The sequence below is a fragment of the Rhyacophila brunnea genome, unplaced genomic scaffold (genome assembly GCF_057557595.1).
Source record: "Rhyacophila brunnea isolate RB1 unplaced genomic scaffold, BYU_Rbru_1.0 scaffold_1, whole genome shotgun sequence".
In the NCBI taxonomy this organism is placed as follows: domain Eukaryota; kingdom Metazoa; phylum Arthropoda; class Insecta; order Trichoptera; family Rhyacophilidae; genus Rhyacophila; species Rhyacophila brunnea.
Genome location: NW_028232751.1, coordinates 6,698,874 through 6,716,427, shown reverse-complemented (window position 1 = coordinate 6,716,427; position 17,554 = coordinate 6,698,874). Strand labels below are relative to the sequence as shown.

Genomic DNA, 17,554 nt, shown 5'->3' with positions numbered 1-17,554 from the left:
TAAGCACCACATTTTTAAGGCTAGAATTGCCTTGTCCTCAGGGTTCATGACTCGACATCATACAAAAATCATTGGGAACACTAATGTTTGCTTAATTCCTCGATCCTTCCATATAGTGGTAAGATGTGTCATCACCTTTTTTCAAATTCCGTGTGCGCCTTCTTATTTCCGCTTCACACCTGCCTTTTCCATTAATGGTCGATCCCAGGTATATAAACTCGTCCATTGTTTCTAGATTTTGGAGTATACTTTCTGCTGGTCGAAGATTATCCCAATTGATAACCATTAACTTGGTCCTATTAATAAGGAGGCAGTATTTGCGGACTCTGTTCCTCTACCTGGTATAACAGCTCTGTGAGTTTTGTTTTATCTGCAGCGATTAGCATTATCTGTGAATCTTAAGTTATTTATTTTCTAGTCACCAATTGTATTGCCACCTTGTCTATGATCTAGGGCTCTCCGTTTATATTTTATAATTGTAGAGGTAAAACACATCCCTGACAGACTCCCTTCTCGTTTCGGAAACTCAGAATATGCATTATTTTCTTTGTGTGGCTATTGTTTATAAGTTTTTGATGCTGGAACTCCCATTTCCAGAAATAAATTCCATATACAGTTACATATTACTACATAATATCATAGGGATATTAAGCTCTACATTTTTCAATCAGTTGCCTGATGTTCAGAATTTTGCGTAATCCAAAACAAAACCTGCTTGTTCCCTACGTATTTGTCAGTCGATGAAATGTTTCAGATGTCTACTGATTATATGTAATAGGATCTTGCTTGCATGTGAAATAAGAGAGATTGTTTAATAGTTTTAACACTTACATGAGGAATCTTTTTTGTAAAAGGCCATGCACTACTTATCCAAGTCATGTTGCGTAATTGATGTATGGTTTTTTTTCCATCATCATTAAGCTTTTAAGACACTCTCAGAGAGTTCGTCGTTCAATAAAAGCTACTCTGTTTCTGCTTTTTCTGTTTTGTCCTGAACAATATACCATTTCTCCAAGTACAGTCTTAAAGTGTCAGATACTTTCCAATACGTTTCGAATAAACCCATTTTATTTATATTGTATCACTGCATCTCTTTTTTGATGATTACGAGTTTTAGTAGAAGTCTCCTTACGTTTTATTTATTTTTCTAGAGCATGGTTTCCCAAACTATGGGTCGCGAGCGAATGTTGAGTGGGCCGTTGCCACTGTATACATGAATTAAAAAAAATAGGAAGTGATAAATTTGATATTTCATTCAGCTATTTATAATTCCTAAAAATTGAAATAAACTTAAGTTACGGAAAATATTGTAATAAAATAATAATAATTTGAATTGCCAATGCACTACAGATGGCAGCAAAGTCGCGAATATCGCCAGCTAGCGCTGGAACTAGCGCCAGCCATACTGACAGCTCAGTCGGCGACAGCGCGGCGAACAAAACACATGTCGTGAGCCCGGCCCGAGCTAGACAGATGTCTATTGTTTTTGCGAAGTTCATTTCGCATTGTGTTGTGTTGGACAGCGTACGCGTACATCATTGTAATCTATACAAAAATGGAAAAGTGGTTGAATTGTGAACAAAGTGATGAAAATATAGAACATCTTTTATGTGACAAAAGTGGCAAGGAGTCTTGACTTCCGAGCTCCCTCAACGAGTTCGCATGAAACCAAGCGACGGAAAGTTGTGAGAAAATATGACCCTGCATATCTAAAACTAGGATTCACTTGTGATCATGATACGATAGATCCGCGTCCTCAATACGTGATTTGCTACGATATATTAGCGAACGAAAGTATGCGCCCAAGTAAGTTGATGCGTCATATAAAAACAAAGCATTCCAACGATAAAAACAAGCCAGTAGACTTTTCAACGTAAAATGTTGAATATGAAATCTTCAACAAATATTGTTTCCCATTTCGTTACATGAAATGCTTTCGAAAATGCTGTATATGCCTCGTATCTCATTAGCTTAAGGATCGCCAGATCAGGAAAGCCTCATACCATTGGCGAAGATTTAGTATTACCATCGATTAAAGATGCTGTTGGAACAATGTTTGGAGAAAAAGAAGTTAAGGAAATCGAGCGCATACCACTATCCAATAATACTGTTGCGCGACGAATGGGCGGAAGATGAATTAATCTGGAGAGTAGTTGGTAGTAAATATTATACTCTACAAATAGATGAGTCTACGGACGTGCAAGGCCTATCTCAACTGCTTGTTTTTGTGCGTTATATATGGCAGAACGACGTGCATGAAGATATCTTGTTCTGCAAGCCAATAAGTTGTGGAAAAGCTGAGGTAATTTTCAATACAATTGATTCCCATATAAAAGAAAAAGATTTACAGTGGAAGAACTGTGTCGGTATATGTACTGACGGCGCGCGGGCCATGTGCGGGCAAAATAGCAGTGTGGTTACAAGAGCTCTTGAACAAAGTCCCTGTGCTTTGTGGACACACTGTAGCATTCATAGAGAAGCACTGGTTTCCAAAGCATTGCCTGATGATTTCAAAACAGTACCTGATACAGCTGTGAAAATTGTAAATTATATTAAAACAAAACCCTTACAACCCCGCCTATTTCAAAAACTATGTGAATAAATGGGTAGCCGCCATACATCTCTTCTGCATACAGAAGTTCGCTGATTATCCAGGGGAAAAGTACTGACACGATTAGTGGAATTGCGTAATGAAGTTACAATTTACTTGGAAAGAAAAACTGAATATATTAAACATTACTGGACGAAGAATTCATTCTCAAGCTCACTTATTTGGCGGATATTTTTTTGAAATTAAACGAACTTAATTTGTATTTGCAAGGATCAAACGGATCAGACATTTTTGCAGTTCACGATAAAATTCGAGCGTTCATGGAAAAGCTTATGTTGTGGAAAAGTTGTATTGAGAATGGCAAGTATGATTGTTTTGAAACACTTGAAACTTTTATTATTGAAAACCAAGTGCAGCCTAAGATGAACGTACTGTCTGAAATTTCTAGTCATTTATCACTGTTAATAAATAACTTTGACGACTATTTTGGGGAAGAGATGAAAAAGTTTGATTCGTTGCGTTGGATTTGTAACCCATTTCAAGACGACTTACCAACTAGTATGTCAACAAAAGCAAGTGAAAAACTCATTGATTTATCAGAAGATACGTCACTGAAAAATAGTTTCAATCGTAAACAGTTAACGAAATTCTGGCTCTCAGTTGCTGATAATTATCCGTGCCTGTTCGATGAAGCTATGAAAGTCCTCCTTCTCTTTACTACCTCATACCCATGTGAGGTCAGATTTTCGGCTATGGTTAAGGGTAAGCTCTACAGAATTGCCCTTGAGAATTGAAAATATGATTTTTTTATATGTGGTCCGGAATTGTTGGTCTACTAGCAATATACAAAGGTCGCCGACAATGCTTGTGTCAAATGTAAATGGTCTCTAAATTAAATTTAAATCATAAACACGGAAGACAGAATGGGGTGACCAAAAAATAATATCTTCTAATATAGGTAGGTACGTAAATGCTACTAAATTCAATTTGTTAATCAACTGTTTGGGAGAAAGTATTGAAACCAATATGATGGTGACATTTTCAATTATGTGGTTACCACAATATAAACTTAATAATATATTAATAACTTTTTAACCTGAAATTGTCCGAGAATTAAACATACGAAGGATGTTGAAATGCATATCTACCTACATTTTTATTTCACGTGCTATCCAAAAAACATTAATAATGAATAGTATTTATTTTTAATGTTTAGGACCAACATATTAAAAATAATAGGTACTTATTGCGCAATTTTACTTTTATACAACTAGTGAAACAATAGGTAGGTAGTACCTACCATTATTTATGTAAAGCCAATGGACGAAATAATTTATATCATGAGTGCCTAAAAATAATTATTAACATACAGTCACCACACACATTTATTTTTTATTCGCCAGTCAGTCGGACTGGCAGGCAAAAAATAACGTCAGGGCTGTCGAAGACATAATTATTTTGTACTTTTTAAGTTTTATTTATAATATTTATATTATTTAAGTTTTGTCCATCTAATATCCACTGCGGTTCACGTAGTGGCATGTACCTGTTTTTCTGGGGTCAACTAATTCAAAAAGTAAACACCCATAATAGAATTTTTCCAGTTTTGGTTGCATTATATTCCAACTCATTTCCGATTTTATTAATAGAAATTTCTCGGTGTACATAGTAAACAAACCTACGAATAAAAAAAGACGGGAAGGAACACATTGATTCATCGCAGTAAAAACTGGCAACCAAATTCGCCATTTTGGAAAGCGACGATTTTGCGTAAACAAATATCACGTGGTCTGCACGTGTGCGGTAAACTTCGTATGTGTTTGTAATTTTGTGTATTTTATGTTTGTGTATCATGCATTGTCGGCCATATTTTCCGGCCTTTCTGATTGCCGTGATTTTTTATTCGTAGAAACAAACAGCATTTTTTATTAGTTATATAAAGTCAACTTTGAGCTTTGAGCCGTGCTCACTCATGAATGTAATTCTTCATTTAAATAAGTCTATATAAATTTTGATGTTATCTTGCAGAGAAAACAGTTATCTGACCTTTTCACTATATTATATACATGCAAATATAATGTTTTCAAATAATTGATATGGATTATATAATATATTCCATCGTATTATTTTCTCAAAATACTAGATAGATCTCAAGATACTATAATAGTATTTGAGTATCAACCTATGTTCAATTTGAATTGGGTTATAATAATAATATACCCGTAGATATATCAATAGTATGTTTGCCACGATATCCACCCAAGTTATCAGTATGTACTTGCACAGGTTTGATTAAAAACTATGATGAAATTAACATTTTACAAATATTATATTATTTTGACAGCCCTGTTTTCTGATCAGCGGACACGTGCAGCTGTTTATCAAATAATAATGTAAGATTGTCCACAATAATAATAATGTAGAAGGTCGATGATTAGTGATTTTTGCCAAAAGATCGATTTAAATTAACGTGCATACGACGCCGAGGTCCATTTCATACTAAATTATATTTGAATACCGAGCTCTTCAGCCGCCCCTTAACATTAAAACTAAATACCGAAATAAATTGGTTATATCAAACTCACTGCGATTAAAAGTAACTAAAGTTGAAGTTGATGCTAAAACTGTAATGAAGAAAAATAAGAAACAAATACATCCTTCCCATTGAAATAACTTTGTAAAAAAACCTTGTAGGTATTTAAGTAATATTTTTTTTTAAATTCAAATTGTGTTTCTTATTTCAACAGTCTTTCATTCATATTGGTAACACTTATAAATTTTTTTTTTTAATTTCAATTATAACAAATAAGACAGCATTAAGTAGTTCTACGACTCGCCACTAGGGAATCTGAGCATTACCAATATTTATGCCCTCTTTTCTCTAAGACAGCTAAGAGGTGGGTCCCAAGATTGGAAATTTTTGTTAGATGAGTCGGAGCCCAGTCAACTTTGGGATCCACTGTCCTAGAGAATTATCATGGCCGATTCACCAGTATTCAATTTTCACACGTCTGATAAGTCACCCATGTGTAACCAGTTTCACACTATGACGTCCGGACCCAGCGTGGCACCAGGTGTCAACCGAATCGTCCAATCTACTATTATGATTTTGATGTTGCATTTCATGGGTTTTTGTTAGATTTTAATGTGGTGGATTCACAATATTGGAGCTGCTTATAATGTATTCATTCTCACCTTCAAGTGTCTGCCCTAAGACTGTTCCGATTTCCTCGATTACCACCCTTTGTCAGTACTGAAGAAATTGCCACCTTTTTCCAGTGGATCCCTTTTAGTCTGGCTCCTCATTATATAGCTGTCAGGCTTGGGAGACTCTTCAAATAGTTAGACTACCGCCAACATTACCCGAATCCTCGGAACGCACAAGTCTCCTCACCACAACAAGGTGGAGAACCATTTGAGAAGTTGTACTACTCATTTTTAGTCTGCGTTATGTTAATCATAATATTACTACGTTTGTGAGTTGGTGTAAATAATTGTAAAGCATATATATTGCTTTTTTTTTTTTTTTTTTTTTTAATTTTTACTTGTATCTAAAGTAAGTATTTCTATTGCTCATTTAATAACCTTGGGTGTGGAATAGACAAGTTAAGTGTTATTAATTTAATATTTACAAATTATTTTTTAATATATATATTATACCACTTCTATGTAATTCTAAATCCTAAATTAAAAATTTCGACTACCATTTTTATTTTTCACTACGAAATCTCACACCACACCACATTTGGTCACATGTTCCGGGTAGCTAGTAACAATTATTATATTCAGAGTCAAAATGTTTGTCTCGCATGTCACTGGTTTGTCTCTCTCATGTCGCTTTGGTTTGTCTCTCTGGATGTATTGTTGACCTGAATTAAATAAATTGTTATACCCATGCAAATTTTTAGCCATGTATTATTATCTTAAATATAAGCTTTTTTTAAAACATATATTGAATATATATATTATAGATCAAACACAATAGTAGCATGTTGATAAAGAGTGCACAGATATTAGGAAATTTCCAGATACTCCACGAATAAAATGTTTTTGATTCCATATCACGTGCATGTTGAATTTAATTTGTGTTGTGATTTATGCAACCTGCTAACTTCCTTGCATGTTTTTCACTAACTCATCCACTGCGCTGGGCTTGTAAACATACCCAAAAGAATTGAGTCTATGTTGTGATAGGCAAGTTCATTATGTATTAATATTAATCCTTTTTTAACGTTAACTTTGAAAAGTGTCAAAGATAAACATAAGCTTTCTCCATCTCTGTGTCCAGTGGTTTCCCAACCTTATCATACCTTCTACCGGTCACATTCCTTCCATTAATATTTTTATATTACATGCTACAGAAATTATCACATTTGATTATTTTTAACACTAATAATTTATTTATTGTAATTGATGAGTGTTCTGTACCATTATATGGTATTTATTTTTAGCAGCCCTGGTTTCATTTTCATCTTATGTGCAATATACACCTAAGATCTGAAGATACTGAAAGGTGAATAAGAATGAAAGAAGAATGAAGATGAAAGGTTGCTAATGCGGTTCCTATGGAATTCTATAAAACTCTCATCAATTAGTATTTAAATCGAATATCCATCTAGTACCTTTCCTTTATCGATAGTATTAATTGAGGCCTATTGGTTTCAAAGTCAGTCAAACCCATTCTAAGATATTTTTACTACTTTTACTTGGTACTTTCCTATATTCATAAAATATAAAATCTCCTCTGTTCGTAAAATAGTATTAAACCGTATGTTGATTTCAAAGTTGGTAATAGCCATCAGCCGCCATTTTTTTATATTTTTCAACAAAATTTTAACATAATTTTGTATTAAATGTAAATGATGGGGTTATTTTGTTATTCGCTTTTTCTAATCGCAAATATTTTTGCAAAAAAAATATTTTATTTGCAGTTTTTTGGGTTTTTATAAAGTTCCAGGTATCTTTGAAATTTAACATCTTCAATTTTCCAAATATTTATATACGCAGTCATAAATTAGTCATGATTTTATTTTGTTTGTGTTCCATAATGATGGTAACTTTGGAATATAAATCAGTACATGCTAATTATATTGTATATTAATAGTACTATGTATGGATTGAAATTATTAAAAATCACACAAGCACTAATAACATATTCATATCAATACGCTAGATACAATGCTTTGATGCTTTTCAATTTTCTGTATTTATAAATAACTATGAAAGGTGTGTTAAACTTGGATTTTGAATTAAGTCATAAATCTCTACCTTAATTTTTTTATTAAAATTCGAAACTAAAAAAACCATGACAGATTAAAAAAATCTACAAGTTTGCCGCAACTTATGGATAAAAGATAATATGCTGGCATTTTAATACATACCTTTATCAACTATTAACAACTGCCTTATGTTGAAGAGCATGTCTGTATTTTATTCATTAATTTTAATTTATGTCATGCTAAATTGCAGGTTTCTATCAAGAAATTCCAAGCCCTGCGACACCTAGTAAATCAACACCCCAGCTTGAGTCTACGGTAGTTATTGGTGGAGGAGTGCTCTACACCGGGGGATCAATCGTCACTGGGTAACTATCCATTTTTTGTATCTTATTTACTCTTTAAAAATGGTGGTTTAAAATAATCACTATTGTTACAATAAAGGTATTATTTTCCATGGAAATTATTGATTTTGATGATTTTTAACTTCTTTAAAACTTTTGTGTCCATAAAATATCTATTAATCCATTAAATGTGGAAGGTATTAGCATGGCAATACCTTGATGGGTTGCGATTTTCTATGAAAAAATAAAACCTTATAAACATGTTGTGTTTGGTAATATATTAAATGTATATCATAAAGACTTGTATTTCGGTTAAGTATTTCACCAAGAGATGCAGGAGTCTAATTTTTGAAACAAGCCTTATAAAATATGAAAACGTGAAATACCTTTAAAAGTAAGCATGATGCTTCGAACGGTGTCCGAAAATGCAACAAAAATATTGGGCAGTTATGATCGCGTAAAAGTTTGCAATATATTTTAATCTATGGACTCCATGACCGTCAATGACAGCTGTTAAAGTACATAGCTAACTTATGCTTATAGAAGCTACTTATAGCAATTATTTACCTTATATTGATATTACAATGGTAAATACAAGAATGTAAACAAAACTCCCGATGTATTTTACAAACCTAATATTAATAAAAATGTATGTACCTATTTTACTAAATAACAAATACTTTAATAAGAATTTAAATACAAAATAACACTTTCATCGATAATATTTAAAAGCTAAAAAACAATAAATAACAGAGTCTTACGGTGTTACGTTTACCACATTCAATCTGTTTACGATCTATCAAAATTAAAATATGCAACCAACCGCCCGCGACAAACTAGTGCCTCTACCGGAGAAGCGTGTAAAACTCAAAAACCTCCTCGACTTTTAGATGCGATTGTAAAAATTGGAGCAGAAATAAAATTTCTCCTAAATAATCGAAGCAAGCTGCTTGAATAACTTAGATATTGTTCGTTTCAAAAATTAGCCTCCGATGTGTGTACAATAATATATAAAATTATTTAAAGCAATCGACCTGTGCTAGTATATTGAGTGTAAAGTACAGCGTGTATACACACTCATTTTCTATGGCCGGCCTTGCGAATACGGAATATTTATGAATATGTGAAATCAAGGTTTGTAGGTACTGAATGTATTTATGTAATATCTTCTTTTTACTGCTATTTTATAGTGTCCTCAATTATTATATTTAGGGTACCAGCACCGACGGCCACATCAAGTGAGCTACTTCAGCCTGGAGGACAAAAGTTCACTAATTCGAATTTTACCGAATCCATTATTACGAATAGTGACAGTGTCTTTGGTATTGGTCCTGAGACCAAACACACAAAAAAAAGGAAGGCGGCTAACCTAGTCCCTATTGTCAACAAACAGGTGATTTTTTTTTGTTCTATCTTTGTACAACTATTATATAAGTTGAATTATTATTTCCAAAGAGCATTTATTCCACTTTCAGAGAATCCACAAACTCTTAAGTTCTTGCTATTTTTGCTAGCGTAAGTTGAGTTTGTTATTACCATCGGGCGCATCTATATCACACCTGATTACTATATGCTCTGAATGCAAAAATTTCACTGTTCGACAATGTGGAATTGATTTTTTAAGATAATGGTAAAGGTCATGTTTTATCACCGCTGGTTACATCTCCACAACATTTCCAGATAATTTAATCATTGAATCAAAACGGGATTGAGCATGGAATCATGTTTTTAGTCTTAGTTTTGAACTTTAATAAGTTAACGACGATTTTTAGGGGAAGAGTGTCTAATTTTTTTTAAAAAACCTTCACACCACCAATTATTACAATTTTTTTTTTAGATTTTTGGCATCATAGCATAAAAAAGTTCATCACTGCTGACATACACAATATGTATGTATCAGTGACATGCAGTTTATAGATACTGTGAATGCACCGCATCCTTAAATGATTACATGATATTCATATGAAATATCTATAAGATCAATAACATTAGAAATATGCAAATATTATCATAAATCTTCATATTATTAAGTCAATTAGATGTTTCTTTTTTATCTATATTCATTCATCCACAAAGTGGCCGGATAATGAAGATTCTATTGTTGAATATGTGCACTTTGGAAATTTTATATCCCCAAATTTATTCATGCTAATTTTTAGAATACTGTACCTGAACAATTTGTTGTGTTGAAAAAAAAACAGTTTATATGACAGGAAATATTAAAGTTTTTTAATATTATCTCCTTGAAGTGGTATGCTCTTTTTCCAATGATGCCTCATCTCTGATATCCCAGTTTTATAGAAAGATTTGTCTGATTATGGATCTCCCACTGCAAAGGTTGTCATCAACATTCTGCCATCGGTATTTTAACATGACTGCGCATTATTCAACCATTGTGAATGAAATTCCTAGTAGTATTAGATGTTGCCACTATCAATTTAAAAATTTAAAGAAAATGAGCTCAACTCCATTTTTAGGCTGCAAATTTTTCAGTGTAACCATTAAAAATACATTTTAATGTATGTTAACTTGAACTAGTAGCTATACTACACACACACGTGCAGTTTTATTCCTTTAATCAAACCGCAAATACATGCCTTGGTGTGTTTAATTAAGTCTTCATTTCGTTACGGTGAAAACAAATTATGTTATTTTTTGTCTTTCACCTTCGGATATTAAAGTAGCTCAAGATAAATACGAGAGATGTCCATACTTATACTTTTTACATTTCCAATCATTCTAGTCAGTATTGAGCAATATACTCGTCACCATTTCAGTGTGAAACATTCACAATTCATTTATATACTAATTTTACAGCCATGCTATTTATTGTCTACATAACGAGCAGTGAGTTATACAAATTGCCTGACATACACAATACATGTTTATCAAATTAAGTTTTTTTTTATGAATACAGACAGACATTAATTGCTCCACGGTACGGTGTTGTTAGCAAGTCAATTTTTAAAATCCATCCTAATATGTAAAAAGTATGGATTTGTGAAGAACACGATATCTTTTGACTCAATTTGTCACTATTTTTATACTTGTTGGCAAAATAGTAAATGCCTGGTTTTAGTATATTTATTTTCAAACACATTTCATTTTTGCATATTTTATCCAGCGGACTTCGGAAGATGTTAATGTTGATAGCGTCTATGAACCTGGTCAGGAGGCTAGTTGCGAGGAACCAACAGTTGCGAATCCGGCAACTGTCACCGTTCAAAAACCTCAAGTATGAAAGTATTATTGTGGTGTTACTTGACACAATTAAAATTTTGTAATTAGTTTGATCACTTTAATTCATTCATTGCTTTGTACAAATTTTCCATAGCAGGAACATTTAGAAAATTAATTTATTTTAAGTATCTTTTCAAATAACTTTATTTTATTTATTTATTAATTCAACTGGCAAGCTCCATTGTAAAATTTCATAATAGTAAGAACAAATCTATATTTACTCGAGGATTGGTTTGTGACCATTTTTTTTTGTTTCAGAACTGATATAACCTCATTTAAGATCAACTATGGTTTACTGTACTTAATTAAATTAATTCGGATTTTTCTTTTATGGAAAACATATTTCTGATGCATTATAATTTTTTCTACTATATGTCTATCATGTTTAATGTAACATTTGAATGTACTTTCAAATTGGTGATTTTTGGCTTTCTGCAATTTGAAAGTTTGGAGGTTATATTGGAGTTGATGAGTATCTTTAATTTTAAAATATGGTTGAATATAAATTTCTTCCATTAACACATTAATGCTTGTTTTTTTAAGTATCAATAATATTATTTGTGTTTTATATGCTGCATTTCATATTGACCCAGTCAAACTTTCCAGACAGTATGATTATTAATGTTTCTTTTAAAATGCAGTGTCTAATTTGTCTGTAAAGTTTGACTTTCAAAATGAAACAGCAGATGAAGTGAAATAAAAATAATTTTTTAAGTATGTAAATTTGATTTGAATTTCTTAGATTAAACACTAATGAAGCACGCTACAAAATTTTGCATGTTAATCTAGCGGTCACATAGTAACTGTTGTCTCCAATTTGTACGCATACTACATTACTTTGCGACCAACACATAATTGTATCATTTTTTTAAAACAACATTTATACTTCCAGTAAGGGTGATGGTTTACATATAGTATGTAGAATTAATTACTTAGTTTTTCATATTAATTATCATAATTATTGTTCGACGATAAAGTATCCTTATTTTGCTACCAACAAAAAATAGACAGATGCTTTAGTATGACATCTGCAATTTTTTTAAAATTTCTTTCATAACACATCGTTGGCAAACCTATGTCACACGTGTCACATTTCGGAAATTCTGTAGGCATGTACTAGAATTGTAATTGTGTTTGATTGAAGCTCAAAAATGGGGTAAAATTACGGTGGCCATCCATCCGTTATTTAAGTGAACAGTCCTTTATTTAAGCATAGCTGATCTGTTTGTGTTGAGAATAAAAATCTGGGTTCTATTTTCTAAAGGAAAATTTACAATCTCAATATGACATCTATATCCATCCTCCCAAGAAAATATTGTCACCCTAAGTATATATTTTTTTCCAATTGCCATTGGCGAACACGCCATGCGTATATTATATATATACAGTCAGATCTTGGATTACGGACATAATTTGTTCCGGGTACGTGTTTATAATTCATGGGACTTGTATATAAAAGCAAATTTCCCAATAAGTAATAATGGAAACTCGGATGATTCGTTCCAAAACCGAAAAATATTCATATAAAAATGATTAATACAAAATACCTTTTTATATTTGTATTATTTAAATTAAATATAAAGTAATCCAATTTATTAATCATTATCTAAGACTTTCAGTGTTACTAATGGAATCTCTTTCTTTTTATGCGACTAACAAGAAATTTATTTAATGTCTTGCTTTTGCCTTCTATTGAAGATTTCTCAGGGAGAGAGAGAAGAGTCATCGGTCCAGTTGTGATCACATGACACTCAGTAGACAAAGCGTATACAAGTACTACTCGTATTCCAAAACCTCGTTTCCCAAGTTATAATTTATATAACAAAAATCTCATCCTGCAAAACACTCGCAATCCAGGATTTTACTGTATTTAGTTTTTTCTATCTAAGACAAAAAATTACTACCCCTGCCGTAAGAGATTTAATTTGTTATTTCATGTAAAACAGCTTTTTTGAAAAATTGGCAGTGAATCATTATATTTACAATATTATATCTCACTGTCTTTATAATGCAAGATTTTAACCTAGGTACTACCTATCTTTTAGTCGAATATGTGCAGTAATTGAAAACTTATGTAGTATCTACCAAGACATATTATTATCTATATTTTTGTTGAAGTTAATTTTTTCTTCCACTATTATAGTCAGGTACCATTAGTCTTCACATTCTATGCAAATATCACTCACATTTTTTGCAAATATATAAATACGATTTAATTAAAAATTAGACAATTATAGATTTATAGACAGTCTATAGTTAAGTTCAATATGGCCATTGTATCCTAATGATAATATTCAATTTCACAAATTACTTTTTTAGTTGATGGCTGTAATATCTGTTGTCACACTTTTATCGAAATATGCAGTTCTGATAATGGTGTGACAACCGACTAACCTATGGGTTTTCATATAATAATTATTATTCTCTTGATCAAATGGCCAGGAATATCAAATCCAAATAAAATGATGTAATTTTTCTCATGGAATAATAAACTACCATAAAACTAGTTCCTTGTCAATAATATAAAACAATTTTCAATGATAAATTAATTCTGTGTGATTCTCTAAAGTCTTCCTGCTAATAAATTAATTGTACCTGCAGATATATTTAGTACGATTAGACATTTAATCATATTTATTCTTGAAGGGGAAGGCAGAATTACCACCATCAACTATCACCGGTAGGCAGACCAACCCGCACCATTACATGAATGTCCCCATGGACCCTCACATGTACGCCTGCCCTTATCATCCAGGAATGGCACCATCCCCTGCCATGAATCCCATGCCATCTACATCTGTCATGCATCCTATGGCGATTGATAGAAACCCAGGGTATGTATTGCATTTATCCGATGGATATTCATAATCCGTAATCTTTACAAAGTCACAATGCGGTAGACTCGATCAGTTAAATCACTGTCTATCAAAATGTGTGCTGTGAAAGATGAAGTTTATGAACCTGTCCATGTTGTGTATTACACTCTATTTAAGAGAGTCGATCACTCATACACAGTGGACAATTCTGGATTTGAATTTTTTCACGAGAAGTGAAGTGATATTTCTCTGATTTTTTGAGAAAACATATACAGTAAAATCTCATTAGTAAGAACACTGATAATTCTAAATTCGCCGTAATTCGAAATTTTCCCGAAAAAAAAAATCCCTTGAATATTATTTTAATACAAAACCATACCTTTAATTCGAATTTCGTAATTCAAAATGATTTCAGACTCCCTCGCATATAAAAATATTCAATAAATCGTAATAAAGTACACTATTTCATAAGCCAGTCATTGAAAATTGTGACAGACTTTTCTTAAAACATCAAAAATTACTTATTTTATGAAGGTAATAAAAATAATCCTGACATTTTATGACTCAATTCGGTAGGCACATCCATGATCGGAAACAAAATGAATGAAAATGAAAAAAAAAATAAAAATATTTTTCCCCATTTACATACATTTCATATTTCTAATCGTAATTCGGATTTTTTTCAATTTTCGGTCCCATGGAATTCGTATTAATGAGGTTTTACTGTATTATAGAGTTTTCATTAACAATTCTACAATTGCGTGCGCACAAGGGATGGCCATAGAAAATGAGCGTGTATACACATTGTACTTACACATCATACTAGCCCCTGTCGATTGTTGAAATAATTTAATATATTGTACATACACTGCCATCTTTTGGAATCATGGTGAGATACTTAACCGAAATACAAGTCTTTATACTTTTAATATATTTCCAAATAAGATGTGTTTATAAGGTGTTACTTTTTTATAAAAATTCGTGGCCCACCGGGTACCCGCCATGCTGCCCGGTATTTAATGGGTTAGGAACCAGTGACCTTTGAATTTAAATATTACACATTTTGTGACATTGGTTAATTTATTCCAAATAATATTCTTTGCTAACAAATATGGTTTCAGATACCCTCCTCACCGACATCCACAGACCATACCGCATACATCCGTGGAGCATTCTAACCTGCCGCAGAGTATTCCTCACAACGTTCCTCACTCTCAGGTGAAAATATATACTTACAGATTGATATTTTTTTTAACTAAGAAAGTCATGCTACAATAGTAAAAAAATATTAATTACAATTTTCGTAAAAGGCGGTTACGCTAGTTGCGTAGTTACGTAGGCTAGGTTTATTCCATAAATTAAAATACACATTGAAAAAATATGTGAATGCACACCACCCGCACGTTTCGAACTCACTAACTACAGACTTGAAGTAGGGATTCCGTCTATTTAAATAGTCTTTACTGTAAAAATTTGTTATTTTAAACAGTCTTTTCCGGTATTAACCCTTTCCCGGCGACCGTATTCCAGTAGGATACAGCTAGTACGTAACACATGGGCGACCGTATAGCAGTCAGATACGCAAACCTTGACCTGTGGATAACGCAAGAAATATTTTTCATGCGGCATTGAGAATTTTATTAAAAAATAGCCCGATCCATCCGCCTACTTCCACCTATATAACTTTGTAAAAAATATGTTGTTTTAATTTCATAAACATCGATCTTTCGAACCCTCTCGATCTATTGAGATTCGCCGGTACGATTGCATCAGTTCAAATCTACGCGGTATTTTATAGCGCCTGCGCACTAGGTATACAAAATATTTTCATTCGAGTTGAGTGTGCGCCGAGTGATTTATCGTGTCAAGTTGAATATTCACCGCGATCTTTACAACACCATGTTTGCGGGAATAAAATACAACCAAAAAACCGAACCTGTGTCGTCGAAATATTTATAAATATGTACTTGAACTTGTGTTCTGGATTATGTCATTTATTTTTATTACTCATGGTCATGTCGTCATGTGTCACCCCAATTGTTTGAAAGTCATAAATCGAGCTCATTATTGAAAGTCGTAAATATGTCGTAAAGATACGTCCACACGGAATGAAAAAATATAATATATTATTATATTTTAGTTAGGACGATTGCGAGTTTTACCAATAAATTACGAACTACTATGAAGGAATATATAAAACGTATAAATAAACGTAAGTATAAAAAAAAACACACGGGTATACAACATAATATAAAATGTAAATCATGGAATATTGACTTTTCAACTATATTACATATTATCTTTGTATGCAATTTAATGTTTATAAAATTTTAAAACCTCACGCAATAAATGTTTTTTTTTATAAAACATAAAACGACAATCACTAACATAACACAATGCTCAATAAAACTGAAAAGTTTAATCTAGTAAAAATCCAAATTACACTAAAAAAATATCATAAGAAATTATTACAATATTTCAACCACTGTGGACTCAACTTTACGCGACCCATAAAACTTGTAATAATATGCGACACAATAAAAGCTATTATTTTCAATATTTTTAACGGCATTTTTAAGTGTTTCTAACATGACTAAAATAAAATTAGTGTCAGTGATTTATTTCTTTTCATAGGCGCACAATCTCAATGACGCGTTTTTACGTCACAAACATGGCTGCGTATTTTTTCAGTACAAGGGACTATGGACGATTTTATTCAAGTATTCACAGCTAAATTCAACAATCGATTCTATTTTTTAGTGTGGCACTTCGAACCTTATGTATCTAGGCATGATAACAGTAATACCAGCTATTTTTAATTGCCGTATTTATCATAATATAGCGAAGCATAGCATTTAGAAAAATGGTACCGCAGAGAGAGCCCCTTTCATATTGAAACTGACGCGGCGGCCGGGTTAAAAGTTCAATATAAATATTGGCAGAGACAGTGGGCCATGACAGCAAACACTGATTGTCCAATATAGCAGTGCAATTCATAGTACTGAGAGAAATAGAATTATCTTGGAGAGTCCTTCTTTCACCATTGGATTGATCTAGGCTAAATGATGATCAAGATAAATTGCGATATATATTTTTAAATGCTGCAAATGTTGAAAATTATTATTTTGTTTATCGCGTAGTTAAAACTGTTTGTATTCACATATTTCGATAATTTTTGCTTGTGACGTATCAAAGGATCTTATGTCGCTGTAATTTTGATGGCCCGCAGAATCTATCAAATTTCATAGAATCAATTTTTAACATTAGATATCTTTTAAAGTATCAAATTTCTTGATAATGTGCTCTATTCGTGTGTGTGTACATATAAGTGAAATTCTAAATTTAGAATTTAGGACAATTATATAAGAGGTCATTAGTTCAAATAAT

The 17,554-nt window shown here is 32.2% G+C and overlaps 1 protein-coding gene across 4 annotated transcripts in view; it reads left to right on the top strand.

The window, feature by feature from the left end:
* Window positions 1–17,554, top strand: part of Alh (coiled coil domain containing protein Alhambra) — a 132,190-nt gene that overhangs the window by 54,138 nt on the left and 60,498 nt on the right. For 3 of the 4 annotated variants that reach the window (XM_085940915.1, XM_085940922.1, XM_085940930.1), the window contains 5 exons: window positions 8,021–8,135; window positions 9,324–9,504; window positions 11,236–11,346; window positions 13,998–14,185; window positions 15,289–15,385. In XM_085940915.1, coding sequence (XP_085797041.1) covers window positions 8,021–8,135; window positions 9,324–9,504; window positions 11,236–11,346; window positions 13,998–14,185; window positions 15,289–15,385 — 692 coding nt within the window. The remainder of the gene's footprint in view (window positions 1–8,020; window positions 8,136–9,323; window positions 9,505–11,235; window positions 11,347–13,997; window positions 14,186–15,288; window positions 15,386–17,554) is intronic. The other variant, XM_085940919.1, reaches the window with a different exon arrangement.